This window comes from Hyperolius riggenbachi, chromosome 3, assembly GCF_040937935.1.
Source record: "Hyperolius riggenbachi isolate aHypRig1 chromosome 3, aHypRig1.pri, whole genome shotgun sequence".
Classification (NCBI taxonomy): domain Eukaryota; kingdom Metazoa; phylum Chordata; class Amphibia; order Anura; family Hyperoliidae; genus Hyperolius; species Hyperolius riggenbachi.
Genome location: NC_090648.1, coordinates 425,681,868 through 425,699,628, shown reverse-complemented (window position 1 = coordinate 425,699,628; position 17,761 = coordinate 425,681,868). Strand labels below are relative to the sequence as shown.

Sequence of the window (17,761 nt, the reverse complement as noted above, 5' to 3'; positions counted from 1 at the left end):
TCAGTGGCTGTTACTGCTGCTGGCACAGTGGCAGCTACTAACCAGTGCTTGTTATTGCTGCTGGCACAGTGGCAGCTGCTAATTAGTGGCTGTTACTGCTGCTGGCATAGTGGTGGATTCTAATCAGTGGCTGCTACTGCTACAGTGGTAGCTGATAACCTACAGGCAAGCAAACAGGGAGGCAGAGTGGCGATACAAGGTGTCCCCTGCATGTGGCACCGCAGCTACGGCCTGTGGGCCACATGGAATTAACGACTGTAGAGAGCTTTGAGGGACACCAGGAAAGGCTCTGCAGGCTGCATTTGGCCTAGGGTCAGACTTTGGACACGCCTGCCCCAAAGCATAACATTTAATAAAAAATGCATTAAAATGAGGCTGTACAAACAAAACATACACCACCACCTATTTACAAATCTGGGGGGAGAAGGAGGAAAGGGACTTGAGGTGTTAAAGGCTCTATTCAACAGATTTGCCCAATCTTGCACAATATGTAGACCTAACATTGTGCAAAAAATGTGCAGTGCATAATATCATACAGCTTAAGTCAGAGCCTCTGACTCTGTATGCTATTATGACTTGGGCTGTATGCTTTTTGCACAATGTTAGCACCAAACTGTAATATTATTTGTAATTCCCTGATGAAGCCCTTATGATAGATGGATGAAACATGTTGAGAGTTAGTGTTTAGAAGTTGATATTCGTTGTGGGAAGCGTGTTAGTGTGATACCGATACCTGAATAGGCTGCTGCACATACAAACATACTAGCAAGTATAGGCACAAAGAAGCACAGAGCTGGCACTGCAGCAAACGTACTGTTCAAGCATTCCCTCAGATGAACCCGATTAAGGCGATCAGTAGCTCTGGCAGTCCAAAACCAAAATGGGTGTGCTCTAGACACAAAATAGCAAGTATGCATGAATCCAAAGTTCAAGAGATAGACTGTATGGCACCACTCCAAATATCATAAAACTACTTTATTGTCAAGGCTGCTTTAAACTGACATCTCAGTATATAAGGCTGATAAAGCAGAGTGACATACCAGATGCTGTGATGTGGCTGTGGGACAGCGTTGGCTCGCCTAACAATTGTTTTGCATGTCCTGTGTCTTCACGAGTTCTTAGTTATTGTGGATAAAGTCCCTTGTATTGATTGGGGTGTAGCTGTTATATGTTATATGCCTTACTATAGATGTGGCCTATTGTGGCTGCTGCACAGGCAAACATATTACCAATTATTGTTACTGATGCAGTAATACTGTCATAAGAAGCTAGTTTCAATTTATCACTAGTTTCCTTTCCTCAGTATCATAGATAAGATAATGCATTAATCTTTGCCCTTGGCTGGAATTTCAGATAACCGGTGGTGGTGGACTTTGACATTGGTAAATTTTGGGTTTCATGTTTACTGCAGGATAGGTTAGAGAATAATTCCTGGATGAACAGCAATCTAAGCTCTTATTTACATCTATCTAGTACAGGGTGTACTAAAAAAAAACGCTAACCACGAGTGAGTATAATCCTGTTAATCGGAAAGGCAGTAATTTAAGTGCCCTGATTGTTTAGGTGCATCATGTTGTATAAACAGATTGGGCTAGATGTGATATGCCATGTCACTATGCACTATATTAGCACTGCACTTTGCCCGCTTCACTGACCAGGGCTATGGAGTTAGAGTCGGACTGGAGGAGTTGGAGGCAGAGCAATTTTTGGGTATCTGGAGTCGGAGTCTGGAAAAAATGCTCCAACCCCTAATAAATGTAAACTGTAATTAAAAGAGAAAATATGATAAAATATTCTTTCTCAGATTATAGTCATCATAAATAACTTATATATACAGTAATAGCAGTGCTTCATCCAAAATAAATAAATAGTTACTTCTGCTGCTGCAATAAAGCAATCACCCACCATATTTATAAAATGAGATATACATATGACATCTGATTGTGACCATTTATCTGATAGTGGCACAGTGTGTCACTAATAGGGATGATCAATGAAAGCAAATAATTATGTGCTGATGCAGGTGTATGCAAATTTTGTATGCAAATCTATGCACTCCCTTTGCTCATGAAAATAATTAATTTGATATGTTGTTAAAATTGGCTTTGGTGGTTACGAATTAAGTTACACAGTAGTGCATTTGCACTTCCTGCAGAGCTGTTGTGAATCCACTGAGAATGTTGTGCACATTAAATGCAGAGGTGTTGTCTATCACACATAAATCTAGTTCACATTGTGCATGAAGAATGTGTAATAGAGGAAGCATTCCTTCATTCTCCTGCAGAGCACCTGCACATCACTCTTAGCTGTACCCACAGTTAGATTGCCTAGGGCCCGATTGATGTTGTTTGTTCCTGTCTGCACTCTCTACAAGCACTCTCACCAAAGACTTGTTTAGATTTCTAGTTAACAATTGCTCTACAGCTATACCCTAAGTTTAGGTAAAATGCATCTCTGGTATACATAAATAAAACACTGAGGTACGCTAATGCTTAAAGAGAATCTGTATTGTTAAAATCGCACAAAAGTAAACATACCAGTGCGATAGGGGACATCTCCTATTACCCTCTGTCACAATTTCGCTGCTCCCCGCAGCATTAAAAGTGGTTAAAAACAGTTTTAAAAAGTTTGTTTATAATCAAACAAAATGGCCACCAAAACAGGAAGTAGGTTGATGTACAGTATGTCCACACATAGAAAATACATCCATACACAAGTAGGCTGTATACAGCCTTCCTTTTTAATCTCAAGAGATCATTTGTGTGTTTCTTTCCCCCTGCAGCTATCTTCCACTGAAGTGTCAGGCTGTTTCTTCCTGCAGAGTGCAGACAGCTGTGCCTGTATGTAATTCCTCAGTATGTGAAAGCCCAGCCAGTTCAGAGGAGGATTTATCCAGCTTGTAAAAGATAATAGAGCAGAGAGAAGCTGCACTAATCTAAATAACACACAGGCAGTGTGCAGAGGGGTCTGGAGGGGGGAGATGCATCACAGAACCACAACACTGAAGAACTTGGCAGCCTTCCAGACACAGGTCGACAAGTCTGACAGGAGAGAGATAAGTTGATTTATTACAGAGATGGTGATAGTAGAACGTGCTGCAGTAAGCCAAAACACATTAGAATAGATTTTGGAACTTGTAGGATGGAAGAAAACCGGATGGAATTTTTGTTACGGAGTCTCTTTAAAAGTTAAAATGTCCCAACACATTGTCTGTTGGGTTAAGGGACATAGATCGGGCCCCCATGCAGAAAATGGACATGGACTTTTCTATATCAGTTATAGAAAAGATAGAGGCCTTTTTCTGCAAGGAGACAGGGCTTCATGCTAGAACCCAGCAGATATGGGCCTCCTGTGAATCTTTTTATACAGACAACATACTGGACAAGATACAATGTCAGCTTCCTGACCAGGAGCTTTTTTTCAAAAGCAGATGCTATCTTAATATACGGTAGCTTTAAAATTCGTAAACTTTTGCAGTGATGAGATTTCTTTTTATGTTATATACTTTCAATCAACACGATTGTAATATGCAAATTAGAGGAGTCGGAAGAATCCTAAACTGAGGAGTCGGAGTTGGGGTATTTTTGTACTGACTACATAGCCCTGTACCTGATGAAGCCTTTTTTATTTTTGCGGGTGAAACATGTTGGTTTAATGTGATGTATTGGTGTGCTATTTATTAATCCTCTGGACAGATGGGGGAAGGAGAGGGATTAGGGGTGTCTTTTATGTGCTAGTTTACCAAAATCCCTCTAATTACTATTAAGGAGCTGGTTTACTTGTTACTAGTGTGGATCACTGGTTAGCCAACAATTAGCCTATTGATCCTTACTAGCACATATATACCCTATATATAGATCGGATCAGTGAATAATGGCGCACAGCGCCTATGCATAAAAATGGCGCCGCATTAAAAAGATACGCTTATCGCTATTTATCGTTAGTACTGCATAATAATGGCGCACAGGGGAAAAAAAAGAAAAACGGCACACACTAACGTTATTTATCAATAGTGGCACACACTAACGTTATTTATCAATAGTGCCGTTCATTTGCCAAACAGCAGACGTTATTGCCCACAGTAACGTTATTTATCAATAGCGCCCTGCATAAGCCAAACTGCAGACGTTATTTAACTGAAAAACGGTGAATGGATTTAATGTAACACTGTCAAGGTTAGGGTTAGGCACCACTGGGGGAGGTCTTAGGGTTAGGCACTACCAGGGGGGGTCTTAGGGTTAGGCACCACCAGGGGGGTGGTTAGTGTAGGGCACTACCAGGGGGGTGGTTAGGATTAGGCACCACCAGGGGGGTCTTAGGGTTAGGCACCACCAGGGGGGTGGTTAGGGTTAGGCACCACCAGGGAGGTCTTAGGGTTAGGCACCACCAGGGGTGTCTTAGGGTTAAGCACCAACCGGGGGAGTCTTAGGGTTAGGCACCAACCGGGGGAGTCTTAGGGTTAGGCACCAACCGGGGGGTCTTAGGGTTAGGCACCATCAGGGAGGTCTTAGGGTTAGGCACCACCAGGGGAGTCTTAGGGTTAGGCACCACCAGGGGGGTGTTAGGGTTAGGCACTACCAGGGGGGTGGTTAGGGTTAGGCACCACCAGGGGGGTTTAGGGGTTTGGGATAGGTACAGAGATGGTTCTGTGTGTTAACGCTAAATAACAATTAGGCTTTAACGTTAAATAACAATAAGGCTTTAATGTTAAATAGCGATAAGCGGCAAACAGATTAGCGGCAACACCGTGCGCCATTATTCGCAGGCGCCATTTTCAGATGGATCCATATAGATACAGTAGTTTTGTTGTGGTCTGGAGATTGGCACGTGAACTCCTGTGCCATATAGCTAGGGCATGGTCAGATACTGAGCCTACTGTCTAGTTTGGAGGATTTTTATTGTGGGTGGAGGGTAGTTTAGCCCTATTACTATTTGTTTTTGTAATTATTCAATAAAAGCTTTGTTTACAAGTATTATAATACTGCTATTAGGAAGGGCCATTCTAGGGAAACGGAGTGTTCTGCAGGACTGGACTGGACCGGAAATGTGCAGATGTAAACCAAGCCAAGACTCAGAGTGTAAACAATGCAAGTTCAATACCGCTTCATTCTTCTTTGCGGACATGACCTTACCAGTAAAATCCTTTTCAAAATCATTTTATCTTCTATTTGTTATTGTTATTATCTTAAAAAAAATAAAATGTGTTTTTTGGGGGGGGCTAAACTCAAATAAATAAAACAAAAGGAATTTGTAGGGTTTCTTGAGCACATTTAATACAAATGTCTTGTGTTGTTACGCACTGGCCATGATTAATCAGGCCCGGATTCTCTGCCTGCTGCAATTGCCATGTCTCTGGGTGGAGATATGAGAGAAGTGACATAAGGAACGTGCACTTGTCAGGAAGTCAAAGTGAATTCTTAACTCAATGTTCATTTATTAATAAAACCCCAGGACATAAAGAATCTGCATTTAGGGAACAAGCTGTCCCTCTGTCTTCTGTGATTAAAACCCAGAGAATAAGCTGCATGAATGACAATAGGTTTAAAACCATGTATTATTGCTTATCCACTGCTTACATAGATTAATGAAGGCTACTTATCGACTCCAAATTAATGAGAATTTTGCCATACAACTTCAAGAAGCCAGCAATATAAAGTAGCAGAGGGCCAATGCCATCCACAAAATGCGTTGGTGGCATTTCAGCAGGACTTCCACAGTGTTGCTGGGAATAAGTGTAGACTCTTATGATTCTATACCTTTCAGCCTCCCCACCATGCTTAGCCACTTGAGGACCGTAGATTTACACCTTCCTGGTGATCAGTCGACTTTTTTTTTTTAGAATTCAGGCAACAGCAGCTTTATGGGCTCGCTGCAGGGCCATACAACTCAGCACACAAGTTATCTTCCCCCCCCTTTTCTGCCCACCAACCATTCAAGTGGAGAAGCTTGCGCGATCTCCTGCAAAACACTCCCCCAGGACTGCACGTCAATTGGCGTTAGGCGGCCCTGGGGCTGCCGCCGCACTCGCATCAATTGGCGTGGAGCGGTCTTTAAGTAGTTAAAGGACCACTATTGCAAAAAATTGTAAAGTTTAAAATACATGAAAACACATACTGTAAATAAAAAGTACATTTCTCTCACAGTGAAATTTGCTATAAATCACTTTTCTCCTATGCTGCTGTCACTTACAGTAGGTAGTAGAAATCTGACAGAACTGACAGGTTTTGGACTAGCCCATATCCTCATGTGGGATTCACTTAGTGAATGGAAGTTGCTCAGTCCAACTGTCAGAATAGTGTGCAAACAGGTCTTTTCCAGGGAGTGGTTTTGTAAGGAATTAATTAAGTACTGAGAATCCCCCATGAAGAGATGGACTGGTCAAAAACCTGTTGGTTCCAGCAGATATCTACTAACTACTGTGACAGCAACATAGGAGAAAAATAATTCATAGCTCATTTTACTCTGGAAAAAACATACCTCTTATTTGTTTGTGTTAACATGTATTTAACATTTTTTGCGATAGTTGTCCTTTAAAAGGTTCCCGAGGTGACATGTGACATGATGAGATAGACACACGTATGTACAGTACCAGGCGTACAACTAACTAGTTTGTGTTCCTTTTCTTCTTTTTATGCCTGAAAGAGTTACAGAGACCCTGTAACAAAAGAAAAACACATTAGGGGTACTTACCTCGGGAGGGGGAAGCCTCAGGGTCCCAATGAGGTTTGCCCGACCTCTGAAGATAGCAGGAATCCAGCGCTGTGTCCCCCGAAAGCTCCATGACAAAGGCTGTCAAAACAGCGCCTGCGCAGTAGAGTGGATGTGATTGGTTTCGGCTATTTCCGTCTTAACCGGAATGAAAAGCCACTAGTGCGCCTGCACAGGACTGCGGTCAGCGTTCAGGGGGGATCTGTTTTGAAAACTTGAGCGGACGTCCGGATTTGCAACATTTTCACGAACCCCGGATACATGGAGGGGTAATGAAGAGCAATGGCAAAACGGATCCCCCTCTACACAGGCATCTTTGGACACAAAAACGGATCTGTTTTCTGTGTCCCAGCCCTGCCTGTGGGTGGGGAGGGGGCTGCCAAGCTGGAGGGGGTAGCAGCTAGGACGGGGGGTTTCAGCGGACAGCGGAGAGGGGGTCACCCCCCCCCCCCCCTCACCTGGGTCCCCCCTTCCCCGCTCCCCCTCCAGCTAGTTTCATTAATTAAAATCAATTTAAAGCAATGTATAAAGGCAAGCGGTGAGCGGGGAACTTGCGGCGAGCGCGGGAGCGCAAGGAACTAAGTTCCCTGCTCGCCGCTTGCTTTTAATACATTATACTTTGCTTTGAATTGGTTTTATTTATTGAAACTAGCTGGAGGGGGAGCGGGGAAAGGGGGACCCAGGTGAGGGAGGGGGGACGACCCCCCCTCCCCACCGCTGCCCCCCTTCGTGCCTGCTACCACCTCCAGCATGGCGCCATTTTTGGTGGGTCTTATAAGACAAAAAAAATATGGTACAAATTTGCAAACTCTATTTTTGTTATTTTTGGCCCACTGTAGATGTCCCTGTGAGTATAAAGGAAACCTCACAGGTCAGGGGGCGATCTGCAGTTCAGGCAGTCCTGGGGACTCTTTGGCCTCAATTCACTTAGGGCATTAGGGCAGTGCGGTACAATCCTTTAGGTCGGTAAAACACTGCATTTGGTATTTTACACTTTTTTTTTCAAATTCACTAAATATTTTCTGCATGAGGGTAGAAGTCAAACAAGCTTCAATTCGCCAAGCCTTGCTCGGTAAGTTTCACTTACCAGCTGTGGAGCAGGTCAGACAGCAAGCTGTGACTCTGTGTGCACGAGTCGGATTTTCCTTCTAGCGCATCAGCGACATTCCTTTAGATGTGCTGCAGTCTCCAGGGGGAGCTCTTCTGTATAAGAGTATAAGAGTATACAGATTTTCACATTTTAAAGGAAAGCAGAAAAGCCTCATAAAATGTCTCCTTCCCCTGCTCTGCCAGAGTGAAGTCCCGCCTTCCAGGGTGTCGGACCAAATCAGGGTCAGAAGAAGGGCTGTGTGGCTCTCCTTATTAGCTGTCTGTCAATGTTACGACATGGAGAGAGCATGGAGAGAGTGAGTAATCGGCTGGTCAGAGCTAGAGAAAAATACCAAACACTTTTGCTTGATTTACCAAATGCGTTTATCTTTGTGAAGTGCAATTTTTTCTACATTACTTGGGGTATGTACGGCACAAGTCGGTAATTTACCTCACTAGTCGGTAATTTTAATTTTCTGTGCGGTAATAGGATTAGTGAATTGGAATTTGGGGTGGTGATCAGTAAAATTATCCGTTTTCAGCATTACCAAATGCAGTAATGCTTAGTGAATTGAGGCCATTCTGTGATTGGCTGCTCTATACTACTTTGAAAGTGGGCTGCATAATGATATTGTGTATTCCACTACCCATCACATTAAACAAGGAAATCTTCGGTCTTTTCAGAATGTCCTAAAAATATCCCTGGGCATCGAGGAAATAAAAAACTGTTTTCACAACTACTGATAAATATGCCCAATAATTGCAAAACAGATTTATGTTTATGGCAATTTTATTATGAAATAATAGTAACTTCCTTTAAAGGTGGCTATACACAATTTAACCAGTCAGTCAGTTTTCCTGTTCTTTAGAAGATGTGAACATTCTGCACTAGGCATCAATCAAAAAGGGATCTGTAAGAGACTTTGTGAATGTAAATAATGCTGCCTGGGGAAGAGGCGGAGTTTCTGAACCTTTGTCATCTTCCAGAAACAGAAACTAGTGGACTATGATCACTTTCATTGCTCCTGATTGCAAACTGTGTCACATTCCATTTTGTTGCTGCTGAGTTGTTGTCAGCAATGGCTTTCTGTTCTTTGAAAGAAGACCTGAACTGTTCCATTTGTTTGAATGTTTATACAGATCCCGTAACGCTGAGATGTGGACACAACTTCTGCAGGGACTGCATAGCTTGCACGCTGCATACACAGGAGTCGTCTGGAAGTTATTCCTGTCCTGAATGTAGAGAGCGGTTTGTGGAGCGTCCAGCCTTGCAGAGGAACATAACTCTGTGTAACATAGTGGAGAGTTTCCTGTCTACTCAGCCAGGTGAGCAGGACTTTGGGATCTTTTGCACCTACTGTGTTGACTCACCTGCACCTGCTATAAAATCATGTCTTCTCTGTGAAGCTTCTCTGTGTGGAAAACATCTGAGTGTCCACAAAAAGTCATCAGAACACGTCTTAACTGACCCAATTGCATCCCCAGAGAGTAAAAAGTGTTCCATCCATAAAAAGATCTTGGAATATTACTGCATCCAGGATGCTGTCTGTGTCTGTGTGTCCTGCACTTTGGCTGGAGACCACAAGGGCCATGACGTAGAGCTGATGGAAGTTGCTGCTCTTAAGATGAAGATGAAACTAAAAGACAACTTGGATGTTCTCATTTTAAATAGACAGGATTTTACCAAAAGAATCAGGACACTACAGAACTATGGAAAAGACGTTCATGAGAAAGCTGTTTCTTCGGTTGTTGCTCTGGTTGACCTGTTCAGAGACCTCAGAAAGTGGCTAGACAGACTAGAGAAGAATATTCCTACAATGGTCTACAGGCAAGATGAGTACCTTTCTCTCTTAATTTCTGACCAAATCCAGCAGCTCAAAAAAAGGAAGGATGAACTTTCAATAAAAATCTGTGATGTCAAACAACTGTATGACACATCTGACCCGCTAACTGTGTTAAAAAACCAGGAAGTTGTTGCATCTGAACCGCCTGCAAATGAAGCATGCAAAGAAGAGACAGACAATGTCCATAAAGTCGGAGGCTTGGACTTGATTCTTGTTACAGCGATATTGCATACAACAATGGACAATTTTGGAGCACGGTTGAAATCCATCGGATTTGATTTGCCCCAGACTTCGTCCATATCACTGGATGTGGATACAGCTGGCCATGATGTAGCCATCTCTGAAGACTTGAGAATGGCCTCTTGGATGGGTGTAAGCCAAAATCGCCTACAGATGCCAAAAGCGTTTCAGTCTTGTCAAGTTTTAAGTGTAAATTCAATCTCCTCAGGGAAGCATTACTGGGAAATGGAGAGCAGTGAAGTGGGAGATTGGTGTGTCGGGGTCAGTTATTCCAGTATACAACGGAGAGGGAAGAAATGCATTATTGGTGAGAATGATAAGTCCTGGGGACTTCGTGCATGGCGCAAACAATATTCTTTCATACATAATTCAAATGTGATTCAGTTACCGTCAAAAGTTTCTTGCAAAAAACTAGGCCTGTGTCTGGATTATGAGGCTGGGAAGTTGACCTTTTATGAGCTATCTATCCCTTTAAGATGCTTATATACCCTCACTGCCAGCTTCACTGAGCCTCTCCATGTTCTATGCTGGGTGTTGGGCAGCTGGGTAAGGTTCAGTGAAAGAGTTGCTACTCAGCAATATGAGTGAGAAGAACTTTAACCCAGGATTGTTCCTTTCCAATGATACATCTTTACCTTTCCTCGAATAGATCATCAGGGGCATCTGTGTGGCTGATATTGTGGTAAAACCCTCCCCACAATGTCATGTCAGGTGCATAGCCCTTTAGCCTATCACATTGCTAGCGGGTGTGTTTATAGATAATGGCAGTTGGTGCTCCCTGTTTATTTCCAAGTCTGACAATAGTAAGGATGATGACCCACAGGCTCACAGTGCGTCAAACAACATGAATGAATTACACAGCGAGTGTTAATTATTCCCTTATCCATCCTCTATTTTTTCACTTCTCACTTTGCAATGTATTGATTTATCCTACCCTCACTACTATCTTTTGGTACAGTTCCTCTTTACAGAAACTTGCTAAATTCACTTTCCAGTCATAAGCAACTTTCTCATGTGATGTGACTTATTCCACACATGCATGATTCTATAACTAATAAGACTGAAGGAAAAACATTTATATTAATTTAAATAACACCTTACTTACTGAATCTATACCTCAACCACTGTAGTTGTTATAAAAGTGATAGTTTATTACTCACAGGTTCTTAATCAATTTACTTTTATTCCTAGGTGGTATTTTCACACCTTAAAGGAAACCTGAGGTGAAAGACTTATGGAATCTCACTTATTTATGTTCTTTTAAACAATGCACATTCCTGCTGGTCCTATGCCTCCTATATTTTTAACCATAGACCCCGAAAAAGCACGCAGACTAGATGTCTCTGACTCAGTCTGACTGAATTAGCTGCATGCTTGTTTCAGGTATGTCATTACACTTCTGACCAGAGAGATGAGCAGAATTGCCAGACAACTGGTATTGCTTAAAAGGAAATACATAGGGCAGCCTCCATATGTCACTCACCTCAGGTTCCCTTTAAAAAAATGCCATTTTAAAACAAGTTTTGGGTGTATTGCTCATTTATTTTTATGTTTACCTGAAACCCGAATATATTATTGTAATTGTGCACATATGATTTATACGGTATTTTATGAATAAAAAGAAAAATCTGTTACTTCCTTTTCATTTTTTTTTAAAGTTAAAACTATAATAAAACTATAAGAATAAAAATTGGACAGTTGTATTTTGGGATCAATCTGAAAATGGCGTCTGCGAATAATGGCGCACGGTGTTGCTGCTAATCCGTTTGCCGCTTATCGCTATTTAACGTTAAAGCCTTATTGTTATTTAGCGTTAACGCCTTATTGTTATTTAGCGTTAACACACAGAACCCTCTCTGTACCTATCCCTAACCCCTAAACCCCCCTGGTGGTGCCTAACCCTAACCACCCCCCTGGTGGTGCCTAACCCTAAGACCCCCCTGGTGGTGCCTAACCCTAAGACCCCCCTGGTGGTGCCTAACCCTAAGACCCCCCCTGGTGGTGCCTAACCCTTAGACCCCCCTGGTGGTGCCTAACCCTAAGACCACCCTGGTGGTGCCTAACCCTAAGACCCCCCTGGTGGTGCCTAACCCTAAGACTCCCCTGGTGGTACCTAACCCTAAGACCCCCCTGGTGGTGCCTAACCCTAAGACCCCCCAGTTGGTGCCTAACCCTAAGACCCCCCCCGGTTGGTGCCTAACCCTAAGACCCCCCCGGGTGGTTCCTAACCCTAAGACCCCCCTGGTGGTGCCTAACCCTAAGACTCCCCTGATGGTGCCTAACCCTAAGACCCCCCCCAGTGGTGCCTAACCCTAACCTTGAGAGTGTTACATTAAATCCATTCACCGTTTTGCAGTTAAATAATGTCTGCAGTTTGGCTTATGTAGGGCGCTATTGATAGATAACGTTACTGTGGGCAATGTCTGATGTTTCGCAAATGAATGGCACTATTGATACATAACGTTAGTGTGTGTCGTTTTTCTTCTCTTTTCCCTGTGCGCCATCATTATGCAGTACTAACGATAAATAGCGATAAGCATATCTTTTTAATGCGGCGCCATCTTTATGCATAGGCGCTGTGCGCCATTATTTACTGATCCGGTATTTGGAGCCTTCTAGATTTTGATGCTTTAAAGGGTAGCTAATATAGAAACTACTGTATGTATGGATGTATCTATGGAAGAAAAGGGAAATTTACATACTTTTACTACTACTGCAAACCCCACTTTGCTATGAAAACAATTCTTGCATTAGTATGATTATGATTTCCATAAAGAATGTAGATGTTATTAAACCTTACACTGGTGCAATGCTGCCACTACTGAGAGAGTGAAGTGTAGTCAGGTGGTTAAAGAAGAGCCCCGCCTATCATCTGATAGGATAAGAATTGGTAAGTGTAGATATGTTTGCTCGACATACATGTCCAGGAGCCAGCAGTAATTAATTGAAGCTATGGTGCACAGCCATTATTTTGTGTGTAATGCACTTCCAGTTTGTGTCTAGGTGATTGGTTGTAGAAGTTAATGGGAATTCGTAAACAATTACCTAAATGCATTAAAATAAGGCGGCAAACAAGACGTGTGGGGTAGGATCCAGTGCTGGGGCCTTCGGTAACCTTGTCAGCGAGAGCTTTGTCGAGCGACACGTTTGGCCACGGACTCATCTGTAAATGTGCGTGGCCGCACTGAGCAGGATTCCTAGTGCATGAGCCGCTCAGGCTTTGCTTTTCCCGTGAGGTGACCTGTATCTGAACTCGTACACAGACAGGAGCAAGGCTGCGAAATTCCAGGTGGTCCAGCAGATCGGTGGTCTTCAGGAAGATGTGGGAAGCCTCAGGAGGATACAGAGGCTTCCCTCTACCGAATAGTTGTTTTCTCCTCTGGATCTCACAGGTGTGGACAACTGAAGTGAGAGGTATATGGAGGCTGCCATATTAATTTCATTTAAGCAATACTAGTTGCCTGACTATTCTGGTGATCCTCTGCCTCTGGACTTTCAGCCACAGACCCTAATCAAACATGCGGCAGATCGGGTGTTTCTGACATTCTTATCAGATCTGACAAGATTAGCTGCATGCTTGTTCCTGGTGTGGTTCAGACATTACTGCAGCCAAATAGACCAGCAGGGCTGCCAGGCAACTGGCATTGCTTAAAAGGAAACCAATATGGCAACTCCCATATCCCTCTCACTTCAGTTGTCCTTTAAGATACTCGGTAAAGCTTGCGTACTACACTTGATCTTGGCATGCTTTCTGTTTTTGAGGTTGGATTGAACAGTGTCTCTCTCGCATCTCTTCACTAAAGTAGATTTACTGAGGCTTATGTGCCCCTCAAGCAATTTACACACACTGGAGGTAAGGTTAATAAGGTGCACCATTAGAGATCAAGTTGTGTATAAAATTAGCTAACTGTCTTTTTTACATCTGAATTAACTGCAATGACCTCACACTTCAATTAGTACATTCCCAAGATACATTTAAGTAACAAATATAACTATTTAGTTCACATATGTTGCTCATGCATGAATACAACACACATATCATCCAACACTGCTGCAGAAATATGAAGAATATGACAATACATGAATTGCCACTGCTGTATATAACATTGTGCAAAAAAAGGAGATTGATGCTGGCACTAGATATAGCATGCGGTAGTACACAAACTGGCCCAACTACCCGTGCTCACAGCAGAAGCAGATATCTTGTGCATAGGGAGAAATCCAGGCACTAGGTAATATTCCAGGGTTTTAATTATCCTATAGGACAAGTGTACAAAAAAGGTCAAATGTTACCATGCAGCAGGGGCACAAGTCTGCCGCCTTACAGCCGTTTTGCGGACTTCCGCTTCCTTAGAGACCATTAGAAAAGAGCCTGGAGAGCCACCACTTATATTACTTGTGCGACTTCTTAGTAAGAAGCCAGCGAGATAACTTATATCTTAACACACAAAACAATTTGAATCTGCTGTCTCATGCACATATGAATATTTTAATATTGCCTTGGCTGCATCTGGTTGTATCACACACATTAAAATCAAACACATTAAAAACAACTACCTGGCCAGGAGTGCTAACGGTTATTGAAGGGACCTGACCGACTCAATTGTGCAGTAAATAGCCTTAGCCTATGCAGAAAAACTGCACTGAGATCGATCAATTTGGTCCTCTGCCACCACCTGAACACCACACACACTGTGAGATATCGAGCCTATAGATGTAACTACGGAATATACGGATCCTCCAATCGAGTTCCGGCTGCTAGGGGCTTTGAGCTGGATGGTGGACTTGTGGCTGACACTCTGGGGAAGCACTATTCCATTAAAGCACGGTCATTCGCTAAGCTGCTGCACAAGCCAATTCCATGGAAAGGTACAGACACCATCTATACTTGTATGCTTGATGGTAAGCTCCAGCTCACATGGCTATTAGACCTGCAGTGCACTGGGTCAGTGATGTTTTTCTTCGCTGCATCCGTGACAGCGTTGATAGTCACTTGCGTCCAGCTGGTCCGCCGCTGCCACAAACTCATCCGGGGATCCCTGGCGTGTTAGGTAGAGTATCGCTCAGCGTGCCGGCATTACACGTGGATGGCCAGCGCGAGCACTCCGGTGGTAGCCACGCCTACCGACGCATTTCGCCCCGCCCACGGGGCTTTCTCAAGGCAGCGACCAAATTGATCGATCTCAGTGCAGTTTTTCTGCATAGGCTAAGGCTGGGCGATTTACTGCACAATTGAGTTGGTCAGGTCCCTTCAATAACCGTTAGCACTCCTGGCCAGGTAGTTGTTTTTAATGTGTTTGATTTTAATGTGTGTGATACAACCAGATGCAGCCAAGGCAATATTAAAATATTCATATGTGCATGAGACAGCAGATTCAAATTGTTCCTTAGAGACCAGTGACAGTGGTGACAGAGATCTCTGAGGAAGCTTAAGTCCGCGAAACAGCTGTAAGGCCGCAGACTTGTGCCCCTGCTGCATGGTAGCGTTTGTCCTTTTTTGTACACTTGTCCTATAGGATAATTCAAAGCCTGGAATATTACCCAGTGCCTGGATTTCTCTCTATTGTTCACTGTACATAACATTGTTACTGTATTATCATTTTGCATTTACATGCTGCTGGCATCTTCCATAGCTCTGTACAAGTATGCGTCACTAACTGTTCACACTGTAATCCTTACCATAGTCACAGTCTTATGATATATAGTCTTATATATCAGTCTTAGGGCAATTTTTTTTTTTGGGGGGGGGGGGCAATTAAATTATCTGTGTGTTTTTAGAATGTGGAGGTAAAAACACAGGAAGGAAGAACATTTAAAGGGAACCTAAACTGAGAAGGATGTGGATTTTTCCTTTTAAAATAATACCAGTTGCCTGACTCTCCTGCCGATCCTATGTCTCTAATACTTTCAGCCACTGCCCCTGAACAAGCATGCAGATCAGGTGCTCTGACTGAAGTCAGACTGGATTAGGTGTATGCTTGTTTAAGGTCTTTGATTCACCCATACTCCAGCCAAAGACATCAGCAGGACTGCCAGGCAACTTGTCTTGTTTAAAAGGAAACCTCCATATCCCTCTCAGTTTAGGTTCCCCCTTAAATTGCATACAGATAGTATCCTGTCCCAGACCTGAACCAGGGACTCTGGAGCACAAGGTTAAGTGTGGCTATCCACTACACCTCCATGCTGCTAGTTAACATGGTCTGTATTTTTCACCATTCGTAGAAAACCATAGGGGATAGTGTTCCACATAAAATTTCATAGAATGATGTTTTAGTAGCACAGGTAGTTAGTTAGTTAGCAACACATTCAAGAGCTAAATGGCCAGTATCAAATATCACTGCATTTCCAACGCAATTAGAGGATCAACTAATGCAATAGTGGCATAGCTACAGGATCATAGCTCCCAGTAACAAATTTTATACATAGCAATGACATGATACAGATCACCAAAGGGGAGAGAGGCTTCTCATTGGTCTTTTTCAATCCAATGGGAGCCTGATGCTTCTGCCTGGGCTCCTGTCTATTAACTGGCCTAAATGTACAAAGGGTTAATTACTTTCTTGGTTTTGAATTTGCACACACACACCTAGTACCTCCTTCTTTGCATCTTGCTCTGAGATTTTATCTAAAATACATTTTTCAGCAGTGAGATCTACAGGAATGAATGAGTATAGCTACAGCACTAAATTCATATTTTATGGTTAATAACACTACAAAGGCATGCTTATCCTTTAAGTACTCCTGAAAGTCCTGTTTGATTGCCCGTACTTGCAAAACATAAGCACATACAAGACTTCTGAGACCCCTTATGCTTTTAAATGATATCAATAAACATAATCATGTTGAAAAAAGTACAGCTTTATTAGGAACATTTTCTTCCAGGTTTAATTAAATATTATGATACATTCTAAAGAAAAAGAGGTGTGTGCTCATACCAGGAATCACCTGACTTATATACTGGCTGCCAAAATGTCCATTGACAAATTAAAGGGCACAGCAAATGCATATTGCATCCGCTAGCCAGAATGTGCAGGGTCTTAAAGAGACTCAGTACAAGATAAACAGCAGCTCTGATACTTACCCGGGGCTTCCTCCCACCCCATAAACATGTCTAAGTCCCACGTCATCGTCCCGCGGTCTGCCATTCAGCCGTGGTGATCTGCGTTACCAGCCGCAGTGGTTGCCAGTCAGGGTCTACTGCGCATGCGCAGACCTCCCGCGCATGTGCAGCAGACCCGGAACTTACGTCACTGCGGCTGGTAACGGGGCTCACCGTGGCTGAACGGCGGACGGCGTGGGACTTAGACGTGTTTATGGGGCGGGAGGAAGCCCCAGGTCAATCTATGATTGACACATGTCAGCTGTGTAGCTATGCAGGGCGGCGAAGAGAGGCGCATGTGTGATGTCACACGGCAGGCGGGAGAACGGCACAAACAAAGGGAATGAGCGTCGTCGCGGTTGGGTAGATCCTCCTGCCGGATTGCTTGCGGGTTGCCGGCTGCCGTACACACGCCTGATTGTCAGCTGACGCAGAGTAAATGTGATAAATGAGACTCTACTGTACATATATTTATTTAAATTTGTACATCAGTCTTAACTCCTGAATAAGGGACAAATGAAGAAGGAAATGGGAAAGATGCATTTTGTTCCCCGGAGAGAATGTCCCTCCAAAAATTAAAAACAATTGGGAGCTGTGTTTAATTTGTGATACTAACAATTTAATAACACTGAGCGCCACTGATACGTGTTTACAGCAATCTGTTGTAGCAGGAGTGTAATTTCCCTTTAAGCACTGTGTGGCCTCTGTTTGGGAGCAGCCTTGTCTGATGAGTGTGCAGTGTGCGCTGTGCTGAATCATCCTGCCTGTTGGCATATCTGCC

The 17,761-nt window shown here is 43.2% G+C and overlaps 2 protein-coding genes across 5 annotated transcripts in view; one reads left to right on the top strand and one right to left on the bottom strand.

Annotated features, from left to right (window-relative positions):
* LOC137564135 (xylosyl- and glucuronyltransferase LARGE1) overlaps positions 1 to 17,761 on the bottom strand; it is a 670,081-nt gene that overhangs the window by 103,461 nt on the left and 548,859 nt on the right. The gene's annotated exons all lie outside the window — the stretch shown is intronic.
* Positions 8,793 to 11,515, top strand: LOC137564136 (E3 ubiquitin/ISG15 ligase TRIM25-like). The gene has a single exon (XM_068277563.1). The coding sequence runs from the start codon at positions 8,877 to 8,879 to the stop codon at positions 10,467 to 10,469; it is 1,593 nt and encodes a 530-aa protein (XP_068133664.1). The 5' UTR covers positions 8,793 to 8,876; the 3' UTR covers positions 10,470 to 11,515.